The sequence below is a fragment of the Callorhinchus milii genome, unplaced genomic scaffold (assembly GCF_018977255.1).
Source record: "Callorhinchus milii isolate IMCB2004 unplaced genomic scaffold, IMCB_Cmil_1.0 Scaffold16, whole genome shotgun sequence".
Taxonomy (NCBI): Eukaryota; Metazoa; Chordata; class Chondrichthyes; order Chimaeriformes; family Callorhinchidae; genus Callorhinchus; species Callorhinchus milii.
This window is the reverse complement of record NW_024704757.1, coordinates 8,972,507-8,986,843: the sequence shown is the minus strand read 5'-3', so window position 1 is coordinate 8,986,843 and position 14,337 is coordinate 8,972,507. Positions and strand designations below refer to the sequence as shown.

Below are 14,337 nucleotides of genomic sequence, written 5' to 3'. Positions count from 1 at the left end.
GAGGCGGTTGGGGGGGGCGCGCGCGCGCGGAAATGAAACCCCCGGGAGAGAGAGAGAAAAAAAAAGCGCCGCTTAGCGTGACGGGAGATGCAGTGCGCCGGGCGGGAGTGCGCGCGGCGACGGCCCGTGCGCGGACTACGTTTCCCAGAGGGCGCCGCGCGACGCCGGCCGGGTCACGGGGTGTGGGTGTGTGTGTGTGGGGGGGGGGGAGGGGCAGTGTCGCGTCGCGTCGCGGTGCGTCGCGCGGAGGTTGGCGGTCCGGTTGGTGGCGGACGCCCCGTCGCCTCGCGGGGTTTTTTTTTTTGCCTCATGTCTGCGACTCGGTTGATGGTTGTGTCGTGGCTGGGAATCGCCAACCGCAGCCCGCGAGCCGCCCTTCCTCCTTCCCGTGTCGTAGCCCCGGCCCGTGGGCATGGAGACGTGGTGAGTTGCCTGGACACTCACACACTGGTGCAGGTGTCTGGACACTCACACACTGGTGCAGGTGTCTGGACACTCACACACTGGTGCAGGTGTCTGGACACTCACACACTGGTGCAGGTGTCTGGACACTCACACACTGGTGCAGGTGTCTGGACACTCACACACTGGTGCAGGTGTCTGGACACTCACACACTGGTGCAGGTGTCTGGACACTCACACACTGGTGCAGGTGTCTGGACACTCACACACTGGTGCAGGTGTCTGGACACTCACACACTGGTGCAGGTGTCTGGACACTCACACACTGGTGCAGGTGTCTGGACACTCACACACTGGTGCAGGTGTCTGGACACTCACACACTGGTGCAGGTGTCTGGACACTCACTGGTGCAGGTGTCTGGACACTCACACACTGGTGCAGGTGTCTGGACACTCACACACTGGTGCAGGTGTCTGGACACTCACACACTGGTGCAGGTGTCTGGACACTCACACACTGGTGCAGATGTCTGGACACTCACACACTGGTGCAGGTGTCTGGACACTCACACACTGGTGCAGGTGTCTGGACACTCACACACTGGTGCAGGTGTCTGGACACTCACACACTGGTGCAGGTGTCTGGACACTCACACACTGGTGCAGGTGTCTGGACACTCACACACTGGTGCAGGTGTCTGGACACACACACACTGGTGCAGGTGTCTGGACACTCACACACTGGTGCAGCTGTCTGGACACTCACACACTGGTGCAGGTGTCTGGACACTCACACACTGGTGCAGGTGTCTGGACACTCACACACTGGTGCAGGTGTCTGGACACTCACACACTGGTGCAGGTGTCTGGACACTCACACACTGGTGCAGGTGTCTGGACACTCACACACTGGTGCAGGTGTCTGGACACTCACACACTGGTGCAGGTGTCTGGACACTCACACACTGGTGCAGGTGTCTGGACACTCACACACTGGTGCAGGTGTCTGGACACTCACACACTGGTGCAGGTGTCTGGACACTCACACACTGGTGCAGGTGTCTGGACACTCACACACTGGTGCAGGTGTCTGGACACTCGCACACTGGTGCAAATGTCTGGACACTCGCACACTGGTGCAAATGTCTGGACACTCACACACTGGTGCAGGTGTCTGGACACTCACACACTGGTGCAGGTGTCTGGACACTCACACACTGGTGCAGGTGTCTGTACACTCACACACTGGTGCAGGTGTCTGGACACTCACACACTGGTGCAGGTGTCTGGACACTCACACACTGGTGCAGGTGTCTGGACACTCACACACTGGTGCAGGTGTCTGGACACTCGCACACTGGTGCAGGTGTCTGGACACTCGCACACTGGTGCAGGTGTCTGGACACTCGCACACTGGTGCAGGTGTCTGGACACTCTCACACTGGTGCAGGTGTCTGGACACTCACACACTGGTGCAGGTGTCTGGACACTCGCACACTGGTGCAGGTGTCTGGACACTCGCACACTGGTGCAGGTGTCTGGACACTCGCACACTGGTGCAGGTGTCTGGACACTCGCACACTGGTGCAGGTGTCTGGACACTCGCACACTGGTGCAGGTGTCTGGACACTCACACACTGGTGCAGGTGTCTGGACACTCACACACTGGTGCAAATGTCTGGACACTCACACACTGGTGCAAATGTCTGGACACTCGCACACTGGTGCAGGTGTCTGGACACTCACACACTGGTGCAGGTGTCTGGACACTCACACACTGGTGCAGGTGTCTGGACACTCACACACTGGTGCAGGTGTCTGGACACTCACACACTGGTGCAGGTGTCTGGACACTCACACACTGGTGCAGGTGTCTGGACACTCGCACACTGGTGCAAATGTCTGGACACTCGCACACTGGTGCAAATGTCTGGACACTCACACACTGGTGCAGGTGTCTGGACACTCACACACTGGTGCAGGTGTCTGGACACTCACACACTGGTGCAGGTGTCTGGACACTCACACACTGGTGCAGGTGTCTGGACACTCACACACTGGTGCAGATGTCTGGACACTCACACGCTGGTGCAGGTGTCTGGACACTCACACACTGGTGCAGGTGTCTGGACACTCACACACTGGTGCAGGTGTCTGGACACTCACACGCTGGTGCAAATGTCTGGACACACACACTGGTGCAGATGTCTGGACACTCGCACACTGGTGCAGATGTCTGGACACTCGCACACTGGTGCAGATGTCTGGACACTCACACACTGGTGCAGATGTCTGGACACTCGCACACTGGTGCAGATGTCTGGACACTCACAGTGGTGCAGATGTCTGGACACTCACACACTGGTGCAGATGTCTGGACACTCACACACTGGTGCAAATGCCTGGACACTCACACAGGGGTGCAGGTGCCAGAGGTTTACAGTTAGTTAACTCCAGACAATCTGAGTCGTGGATGGTTTTATCCTCAGACAAGCCATTGTTGCAGAGTCGGTCAGGCCAGGTGAATTACAAGGTCACAAACAACTGCAACAACTCGACCTTTATTATTATTATTAATCATAATAATAATCCTTGCATTTGATACAGCGCCTTCTGTAGTTGAGTCGCTTCAAAGCGCTTCAACAGGATGTACTGCAAAGTAGATCGACTGTATATTGTGGGCGAAATATGTAATATCTCAAACTGCCCATTGCAGCCAGGCTGTCGCTTCTCTGCCGAGTCTAGAATCGACAGGGCCAGAAAAATTAATTCTCCAGCTCAAAGCTATACAGGTGGTAACTCCAATATACTGGTTACGTACGGCATACGTTTGTGCTGATTAAATGCATGGCACCCACACAACTGCAGTGTCAATGTTTTCTGCACCAGCTGTAGGAAAGCAAACATTGTCGAATGGTTCATTGCGATGTCGTTAAAGGTTTTTAACAAACAAACATGTCAAAAGCACAGAACTGCATCAGCTTCACTCACGTTAAAATGAACTGGCATTGAGGGTGCCTATTCAGTGGAGTCCATTTCCCTTGGCCTCTGTGAAAGAGCAATGAGTAATTGTTAGTATTACAGTCTACCCACTTGTGCATCACTATTGGTGGTATATCTTATCTGTAATATAACGTATTATGTCTATACCTTTATTGAATGTCTATTACTCACCCTTTATTGGTTATGTGCAACTATTCTGTCAATTTCTGATTAATTCCATGTTACTATTTATTCAGCTCAGCTCCCGCAAGAGCAATCAAGCCAATTGACCAACAGTCGGTGCATCAGATCTGCTCAGGACAAGTTGTGCTTAATCTCAGCACTGCTGTCAAAGAATTGGTGGAGAACAGTCTAGATGCTGGTGCTACTAACGTTGGTGAGGAGAAGCATTATGTTTTTGAGATGCGCATTGTTTAATTAAGTGTTGTTAGTGCATTATTTGGGAGCACTGATCACTGGAGGAATTGCTGCGGTTGCTACTGTCTGGAAAAAGATTATGGCAAGAGGTAGGGAAAGAAGAAGATTATGGCATGTATATGGCACCTGCAACATAAGAGACTGATGCAACTCTCTTTTGTAGAAATCGGAAATATGATCGCTGCAGAGAGGTCAAGGCACACACGTCAATATTTTTTGTATGCTGTACAGTTTATGTAGCATCTGATTGACGTGACATGATCCTCCAGAAATGTTCATTATAGTTTAATCAAGAGCCAGTCTGAAATGTTAAACTTGCTCCTGAAATGTTTCGCTGTTCAGAAAAATATAACTTGCATTTTTATTGCACTTTATCACATGGAAAAGCACTTTGCAAGAAATTATTGTCAAGGATTGTGTTTTTTTTTGTAGATTTTTGTAGACAAACATTTTGTAGATTTGGGCTAGCAATGTCCCACAAACATTCGGGAATATATCTGGAGGAATGCTGGTTAGGGTTCTTGAGAAACTCCCTTCTCTTTCTAAATAGTGTCAGAGGATCTGTAATGTTCACCTAAAATAGGCAGATAGAAATGATGATGCTGTGTATAATATTGAAATAATCATTGCATTTGATATATCATGTAGTTGAGACATTCACAATGGATTTATTCAAACAGTAAAGTGTAATAGCTGTATATTTTTAAATGCAAGGATTGTTTTATCTGTTATTTACTAGTTCAGCTATTGGGACGTCCTCCCGACGTGAAAGGCTCTCTATAAATGGAATCTTGTTGTTGTTGTATGTTTTGATGGGAAAGCTGTGATGATTAACCTAAAAAGATGATTCATGAAACACCAAATTTCTTTTTAAAAGTACTTTATGTTTTTTCTGGTGTATGTTTTTTTTTCAGATGTTAAGCTGAAAGAATGTGGAGCAGATCTGATTGAAGTAATGGACAATGGAGGTGGAGTACCGGAAGAAAATTTTGAAGGGCTAAGTACGTTTGTATTTTATTGGGAGAATGATTTAAAAAATATGCTACACTCCACATTCTGCAAATGAGTAGGCTTTGTGCATCAATTGAAGTGATGCCGTTTTGTAACACGCAAAACAATTTGTTTTAAAGCCCTGAAGCATTACACTTCCAAGCTGCAAGAGTTCTCTGATCTTGTGCATGTGGATACCTTTGGATTTAGAGGTGAAGCTCTGAGTTCCTTATGTGCGCTGAGGTATGTATGGTGATGTCTCTTTGACTATATTGTACAGGCATTTTTTCTATTCTAGAATATTTATGTTACTGGCGTGGAAGGGATCGGCTGCACTTATAGCACACTTTGTTCTATCGTCCTTTTCAGCAACCTGACCATTGTGACCTGTCACAAAGCAGCCAAGGTTGGAACCCGTCTGGTGTACGATCATAATGGCTGCATTAGACAGAAAGTGCCACATCCCCGACAGATTGGGACAACTGTGAGTGTTCAGCAGCTGTTCTCACACTTCCTGTAAGGAACAAAGAGTTTCAGCGGAATATTAAAAAGGTAAAGTATTTTAACATGAATAAATAATATGCAGTTGTGATGGACCTAATGCATTTAATTAATAATTAAAGAGACTGCACATTACTGAATGTGATAATGGTGGTTTAAACTCCTAATTCTGTCGATTTATTGACCCTCTTGGTATAAGTCCCTGCTACTGAATTGTGCAATGTGGTTGATTGTAATATTGTTGGAGAGAAAGACTGGTAATATTTGGAGTTGAGGGGCTGAATAGCCTACTCCTGTTCCTGTGCTCTTGAATAGTGGAGTCCTGTGGCTCAGTGGTTAGGGCACTCGCTTTGCAAGTGAGAGACCTGAGTTCAATTCCAGGCAGAGGGCGAAACCTTGGGCAAGTTTCCTTACTCCACACAGAGCCTAATAATAATCCCTCCAAAAACAAAAACAATAATAAATTGGTCATTTTCAATCTACGACTGTTTCTGGGACATTGCTGTGCGCAATTGGCTGCCGCGTTCTCCCACAAATATACAGTCAATTCACTTTACAGTGTGTTCTGTGAAGCGCTTTGGGACGTCCCCCCGACGTGAAAAGTGCTATATCAAATGCAAGGATTATTATTATAATAGTACTTGCCTGCAGTGTGAATAGCTTGTTTTTAGGATTGGGAGACTTGTATTGTGATCATTGTGATATTAATATTGTAAAATTGACTTGTGATATTACAAGTATTGTGACTGAAATCTATTCTGAATCCATGTAGCTAATTCATTTGTTTGAAAAATGATTACAATACACAGTATTCCTCTTGGCATTTTCTTATGAGTGAAAAGAATGTCGCAGCTGCTATTGTTTTTAAGAAGTACAAAATCTTTTACTTTGTTTTCGTTTAAATCAGGAATATGCTAAAATGGTGCAGGTCTTGCAAGCTTACTGCATCATCGCTACAGGTGTGCGGATAAACTGTACAAATCAGGTTGGACAAGGAAAACGGAACCCTGTTGTTTGCACTAGTGGATGCAGCACTATAAAAGAGAACATCAGTGCTGTATTCGGGCCAAAACAGGTAAAATAATATTACCATGAAACAAAAACAGAAGTCGCTGGGAACATTCAGCAGGTCAGGCAGCATCTACGGAGAAAGGAAAATGAGTCAATGTTTCAGGTCCATGACCCTTCGTCAGAGGGGTCAGCATGTTGGGAGGGAGAGGCTTTTAAGGGCTAACAGAGAAGGGGGAGGTAGGACAAGGAAGACAAAGGAGAAAATAGGGTAGAGGATAGGGGATGGAATAAGATTACCATGTCTGTGTGTGTGTGTGTAAGAAAATGGTTCTGTTTGGAAGGCAGTACTCCTCAGTTCATCGGTGCCATTTTATATTGATGTGATTTTGATAGAGAGTGCAAAGTTATACAGCCTACTTGCGCTGCTCTCAAATTGGGAACTAGCAGGGCTTTGGAATCAACCCCAAATAAGTCTTTGTAAAGGAGATTTCAAATGTGTGCACTGAGTTCTACTTCTTGCTGTCTGAAGGAATGAATTGCCAGTGAAACGTTGCCAGGTCAGGACTTTTTTAACTTTAAAGTTTCATGCGAGCTCCAGCAGACCTGCTGTTTTTTAAACTTTTAAAGCTTGCAGCAGTTGTGCTTCATTGAGTGTGAAGGAAAATGGTCTTCCTCTTTAGGTGGTTTCACAGACTGCTGAATTCTGATTTGACATCTGACAATTCAGCCAAACGGCTGCAATTACACTACATCAATGTGAAGCCTAAACTACTCAATAGTGACTCAATGTTTTTAGTACGATTGCTTTAAATCATTTATTATAACCGTATGCAAAGTTGGTTCTTACTTCCCATTGGAGAAGCCAGTAGCATGAGTCTGGTACGTTGCATAGCAAAACTGAAGCCATTCACTTATCAGGCGGCAGTCACAATGTGCTACCATGAGAGGATAGGACCTGGAGAGGACTGGAGAGGACTTCAAGTGATTGCTGAGAACATGCAAACTTATCAAATAATACTTAGCATGATTCAGATTTGACGTCACTACTCTAGCTCAAGCTTTGCTTCCACTTACACTTACACTTGTTCGTCACTTTCAAGCAAAAATTTACCTCAAAATGATATTACATCACATGTTGGACACATCAGCTTTCAACACAGGACAAGTATCTATGAGCTTCACCCGTGCCTGTATCACACTGAGAGATCCGCCTCATAATAAGATCACTTCAGTAACTGCAGTTACAATATTGAAGATAAAAATGCTGAAACCACACATTTTCCTTCATATTTTCTAGCTGCAAAGCCTTGTCCCATTTGCTCAAATGCCCCCTAGTGAGACTGTTTGTGAAGACTATGGACTTAAAGCTGCTGAAATTCCTGAAAAGCTGTACACGTAAGTGATGCTGAATGGTTGTGTTCAACATTTGGTTACTGAATCCCAGCATTTAACTAACGGATTTACGTAAAACATGGTTTTACAAAACTGATGGCATTTTACATTTGAAACACAACACTGATTGCTCAGTGACTGCTTTGCACTGAGCATTTACCCCAAGGGGAGCTCCCTCCATTCAGCGGGCTCCGGCCTGCTCCATGTCTCCCCCCCGCCGTACCATCGGTGGCCGGGCTTTCAGGCTCTCTGCCCCCACACTCTGGAACTCCATCCCACGGTCCCTTCGCCTCGCTTCCTCTCTTGCCTCCTTCAAGGCCGGTCGCAAGACCCTTCTCTTCGACCGTGCCTTTGGTCTCCCTCCCACCTCTCTGCCTTCCCTCATCCCTACACCACCTCTCCCCCATGCTCGGGCCCCGACACCTGACTGTTCAGCACTTTGGGACGTCCTCCCGACGTGAAAGGCGCTCTGTAAATGTAATTTTGTTGTTGTTGTTGATGGGAACATTTTCCCTGTTTGACTGTGTTGAAAGCTGATGTGTGCACTTTTGTGGTGCAACGTGGTGAACGATCGTAGGTTACACCTTATGTGACCATAGTTGATCATTAAATGTTCACTCATCTGACACTGTTTCTGCTTTGATTTGCTCCTTACCTTATTTTAATTCTTCTTTGAAAATTGGTGGAAATAAGACTTTCTGATTAAAGGGGCTAATTGTACATTCACTCGTGGAGTCCCGTAGTGTAGTGATTAGTGCATTCGCCTCACAAACAAGAGGATCCAGGTTCGATTCCTGGGTGTGGCAAAACCTTAGGCAAGTTTCTTTACTCTACATTGCCTCTGTTTACCGAGCAATAAGTAGGAATCTGGTTGTCAGACGATTTGGCGGATCGTTTTCCAGGGGTAATAACCCCTTCAAAAAAAAATTGTATCTCGATCCAAGACTGTCTCGTTTCTTCCAGAAAATACACAATCAATCCACTTTACAATATATTCTGTGATGCGTTTTGAGACATCTCAATGACGTGATAAGGGACTATATCAAATGCGAGGATTATTATTATGATTACTAAGTGGACAGGAGATCCAGTTGGATTTGAGATCCACCATCTCTCACCACAAGTTCAAACATTTTCCCATTGTTTTGCAGCTCTCTGACTGCGTGTTTTAAAAGTCTTTTAAAAGTATCTTAGTTCAATATGAAATTAAATGTATGGTTTCATTTTTTTTCTTAATAACTTAATATACTATAGTAATACCAACAATGAGCTTGTGTAACACTAACTTTCTTTCCTACAATACACTAAAGAATCGCAGGATTTTTGTCTCGAGGAGATCATGGAATTGGTAGAAGTTCTACTGATCGACAGTTTTTTTTCATTAATCAACGACCATGTGATCCACCGAAGGTAAAAATCAATGCTAAGTTTAAAATTGGTATGGTTTTATTCAACTCTTGGGGTGGGCTAGAGTTCGTTTAAACATGTCTGCCTTCTAACCGCAACTGATTTAGTTGCACTTAAAATAGGTGATGATGAATTATGTTTCATGTATCAATGCACTGGCAGACCATAGTGTTAACAGGTTGCTAATTCCCCATGTTCTGAGCTGGGTTAGACCTATTGGAATAGGCTCTGCAAAGAGCAGTGTGTGGATAGATAAATAGTAACTGAATGAGTCAACGGAGCCTTCTGTAGTGGGCCACTTGCTCCCTGCCTGTCCATTCCATTTCTTTATTAACAAACGAGGACCCAAGAGAAAAATAACTAAATATGGAGTAGAAAATAAATGAGCAAACGTAAGCTTTAGTAGATGCACTTTGATTTCTTGAACTTATTAATGAGAAACTCTATCCTTTGATTTCAGGTTTCAAAACTTGTGAATGAAGTCTATCATATGTATAACAGGCACCAGTATCCGTTTGTTGCCCTGAATATCTGTGTTGACGCTGGTGAGTGTCAGCAAGATGTGTGTAATATTTGTATATAATGTTACTCAGAACCCAGAATGCTATGTATTTTGCAGGTGTCATGAAGCTGTGATCTAAATGGGGGTTCAGCAATGTGATTTTGTACTACTACATTGTAAAGAATATTTTTGTACTGCTAGATTGTAAAGAACCCACCCCGCACTCGAATTTTACCTCAGCTTTCAAGGGTGGTTGATTGGACGTTGAACGTCTGATATTTAATGTTATCGAAAAACAAGTCACTCACCAGCCAACGTAATGAGGAGCAGAAACTATATCAGGCTTTTAACACTACAAATTGAGGCTAGAGAATAAGCATATTGTTTGTAATTTGAAACCAAAGCATTGATGTAACCTTCACTTTACTCCATGCTTCGTTAACATTGTCATTTACTTTGCTGTGTTTTTTTCTAAAAAAAAGAGTGTATTGATGTCAACGTTACACCTGACAAGAGACAAATTTTTCTTCAAGAGGAGAAGCTACTCCTTGCGATTCTGAAATCATCCCTTATTCAGATGTATGACTCAGGTGTCAACCAGTTCAGTGTTATCCAGAAGTATCCAGGTAAAATATGAGTGCATCTGTCTTCTTAGTTATAAAAGCTAACCAAAGAACATAACTCTTGCTACATTAGCAAACTAAATGTGAAATGTTCAACAGTTTGAATTTTTATTGCACGTTGAATGAATTTCTTGAAGAACTTGACATATGTCTTGGTGAGCAACAAACAGAACATTTGAATAATTGGAGTCCTGAAGCATAGTGGTTAGAACACTCGCCTCGCAAACGAGAGGATCTGGGTTTGATTCCCTGGCGGGGCGAAACCTTAGGCAAGTTTCCTTACTCCACACACCTCTGTTTACCTACCAGTAAGTAGCAAGTAAGTGAGTGTTAGTCAAGTGGCAGATCGCTTTCCCTCCAAAAAATAATTCCTCAAAAAAATCATTCAATCCACAACTGTTTGTGGGACACTGCAGTGCTTTTTGCCCACAAAATACAGTCAATCCACTTTATAATGTATTCTGTGAAGCGCTTTGAGACTTCTCAACGACGTGATAAGGCACTATACCAAATGCAAGGATTATTATAATAATAAGTAGTATTGGAGATTCAGATTAATGGATTAATGTTGGACACAGGGTATTTGTGTGTTAAATAGTTTCTTTTTCCTTTCCTCGTTCTCTTCACCCCTAGTGATAGGAACTCGTAAAGAAATTCCACAGACAACGGACACCAGTAACTTTGCCAAAACCGAGCGGGATGCCCCTGTTGTGACATCGCACTCCGAGAAAATAAAGTGTAACAGTATTGCCAGGTTACGAGAGGCGTTCTCCCTGCGGCAGTCCTTGTCATGCGATCTGAAGCATAGTAGACAGCAGTCTGGGCAGAGGAAACTGCAGTCTTTTTTCACTGGTTGCGCACAACCGAGCAGCCCACGACAGAACTGTGTACCCGATCCAAACGATTGCGATGCGTCATTGTGTTCTGATAAAACAGAGGATTCCAGGAACCCCGAAAGCAAAACCGATTCTGGTAAAGGCAGCACAACACCCGATTCAGTGCTCAGTTGCAGCACGCCTGACGTAACCTCTTCATCCCAATCGCCTGACAGTTTGACCGGTTCGCCTGAAGTTAAAGGCAGTGAAGAACTGAGAGCTGAAACAATGAGCAGCGGCATTGAACTTCCTGAGTTGGGTCTGTCAACAGGGAAAGATGATTCAAAGAAGGGTGAAGACAGTCTGCCATTGACTGACTTAATGCCAGACAATTACATCCATCAAGGTACCAAACGCTTAAAAGTCGATCACCAGCATTTGGTGCCTGGTTTATCATCTCGTCTCCCGCACCCTGTTGCTTCACAAGTTGATCGGCCTGTAGAAATGAATAAAACGATTGAGACGCTCCTTTTCTCCATGGACCAGTTGAGTGAAAGGATGAAGAAAATCAACAGGCAGCAAGCGGATCAGGAAGATGCACAGAAATGCAGGAAATTTCGAGCCCAGATTAATCCTGGGGATAATCACGCAGCAGAGGATGAACTTCGAAAGCAGATCAGGTAATTTTAAAATACCTGCAATACTATTATTGCAGGTATTTTCCAGGCAGGGCGAAACCTTGGGCAAGTTTCCTTACTCCACACGCCTAATAATAATCCCTCCAAAAAACCCAAAACAATAATTAAATTGGTCATTTTCAATCTACGACTGTTTGTGGGACATTGCTGTGCGCAATTGGCTGCCGCGTTCGCCCACAAATATACAGTCAATTCACTTTACAGTGTGTTCTGTGAAGCGCTTTGGGACGTCCTCCTGACGTGAAAAGCGCTATATCAAATGCAAGGATTATTATTATTATTATTATTATTATTAATTTATAACCCTAATAATCTTGACATTTGATATAGCGTCTTATCACATTGTTCAGACGTCTGAATCGCTTTGCAGAATATACTGTAAAGTGAATTGACTGCATTTTGCGGGTGAAATACTGCACAAACAGTCGTGGATTGAGTGACCAAATTATTACTATTTTTCATTTATTTTGAAGCTTTATGTTCATTGAATCTTGCGCTCAAAAATGTAAGTATTATAATTGATCTGTTGAATGTCCGTTCTGCTACATGATCTTGAGTAAAATATTGAAACATTTTTATTTATTGAAATAGTTTGTATAGCTGTTATATTATGATGAATGACATTCATTCTGCCATCTCCTTTTATAGCAAAGACAGGTTTGCACATATGGAGATTATTGGGCAGTTCAATTTGGGATTTATCATCACCAAGCTGGACTCCGACCTGTTTATTATAGACCAGCATGCCACTGATGAGAAGTACAACTTTGAGATGTTGCAGCAGCACACAGTTCTTCAAGGTCAAAAGCTTATAGCGTAAGATGCCCTTTTTTTGTGCCGTAGCATTTGTGAAGGGACTAATTTTGGAATTGTTCTTTACTCCCTATATTGTTAGTGTCAAAGCAATGTATGGGCCACACTCAGATGAATAGAATCATTGTCAAGTACAAATTAAAGTTGTGTCTTACTTGGCATCTTCGCTGTTTTTACTCTAGACTAAAGGAATCTATTGTAGAATGTACAGTGCTATAATATTGAAGTCTCATTTGAATGAGTTGTAAAAGCAGAATGGAAATGATGTTTCTTTGCTCTAGCGTGTATGCTCTTGTTACCATCCATATTCTCTATTCTGTTTTTAATTTTCAGACCCCAGAAACTTCATTTAACAGCAGTCAGTGAAACTGTACTTATGGACAACTTGGAAATATTCCGGAAAAATGGTTTTGATTTTATTATAGATGAAGAAGGTTTGCTTCACGTATCTTTGGTGAAATTCTACTGAATCCCTTTCTTTTATGTTGCGTTTAACATCCATTTGAATCCTTCCCCAAAATATTGCACCCCACTGAATATGAAAAATCTTAAATAATGAATCACTTGTCTTGTCTAGCATGTTTCTTTCTATGAGCATCTTTGGAGTATATATAATAATATAATAATGCTTGCATTTGATATAAAGCGCTTCAGAATATTCTGTAAAGTGAATTGACTATATTTTGGGTGAAACTCAAAAATATTTTAAAATATTTTATTTGCATTGATTTTTTTCTTACAGCCTCTCCTACTGAGAGAGTGAAACTGGTTTCCCTGCCAACGAGTAAGAACTGGACCTTTGGTCCACAGGATATCGAAGAACTTATTTTCATGTTGAGTGACTCTCCAGGACTCATGTGCCGCCCTTCAAGAGTCAGGCAGATGTTTGCATCCAGAGCTTGCAGAAAGTCGGTACGTACTGTTCTAAAGTAATCCTGACCATGTTATACAGCAAGTTTATTCAGTAGTTAGCATGCCATGAAGTACACAAGCTAATGCTATAACATCGATGTGAGGTATGTCAAATAGATTTCCCGTTGCATAACTCCTGCTTCAAATTATGCTGCTGTCCAAAGAAAGTAAGTCAGGATAGAAATCATTCTTTACTAGTCCAATAAAAATAGATTTGGTTGCCTCAGCGAAGAGGTTAAGGAAAGAAAGCATTTTTTTTTATATAGTGTGCAACTCTGTTGTTAGGTGATGATTGGAACTGCACTTCAGATGAGTGAGATGAAGAAGTTGATAACACACATGGGTGAGATTGAGCATCCTTGGAACTGCCCACATGGACGTCCAACCATGAGACATTTAGCAAACCTGGACATGATATCTGTGGAATGATCTGCTGCAATACAAGCTTCTTTTTTTTTAACACATAAGACAAAGTTGAAATTTTACTCCCAATTATGCCATTCCAAGATATAGTTGCTGTTTTTTATTTTGAAATGTATAATTTCAAATCTTATTAAATTGCGCTAGCAATAATTGTCATTTTACTGAAACTTGTTTTTTTGCAATTTTTAATCACTTTATGCAGGTTCATGGGAGCATTTGTCAATTGTTTTTCATGTTGTTTATTAAATTACATAGTTTCGTTTTTATTTTTCATACACTTGCAACTGCTCCTTTTCCTGATCATTGAGTCCTTGGGAAATTATTCGGATCACGTGCTTTAATGTATGATCAAAATTTTACGATTCAACAAGATCAATTATCAAACTTGAACAGACAGACAGGGCCTCGGTTTTAACATCTCATCCAAA

The 14,337-nt window shown here is 43.2% G+C and overlaps 1 protein-coding gene across 1 annotated transcript; it reads left to right on the top strand.

Moving 5' to 3' along the window:
• The first annotated feature begins 358 nt into the window (after positions 1 to 358).
• pms2 (PMS1 homolog 2, mismatch repair system component) lies at positions 359 to 14,182 on the top strand. The gene is given in 16 exon segments (XM_042341084.1): positions 359 to 423; positions 3,642 to 3,781; positions 4,737 to 4,823; positions 4,953 to 5,055; positions 5,182 to 5,315; positions 5,318 to 5,364; positions 6,221 to 6,388; positions 7,622 to 7,719; positions 9,027 to 9,126; positions 9,584 to 9,668; positions 10,108 to 10,251; positions 10,882 to 11,743; positions 12,410 to 12,577; positions 12,908 to 13,008; positions 13,317 to 13,486; positions 13,772 to 14,182. Coding segments are annotated over 16 exon segments (2,562 nt in total). The 5' UTR covers positions 359 to 412; the 3' UTR covers positions 13,916 to 14,182.
• Positions 14,183 to 14,337: the final 155 nt, after the last annotated feature.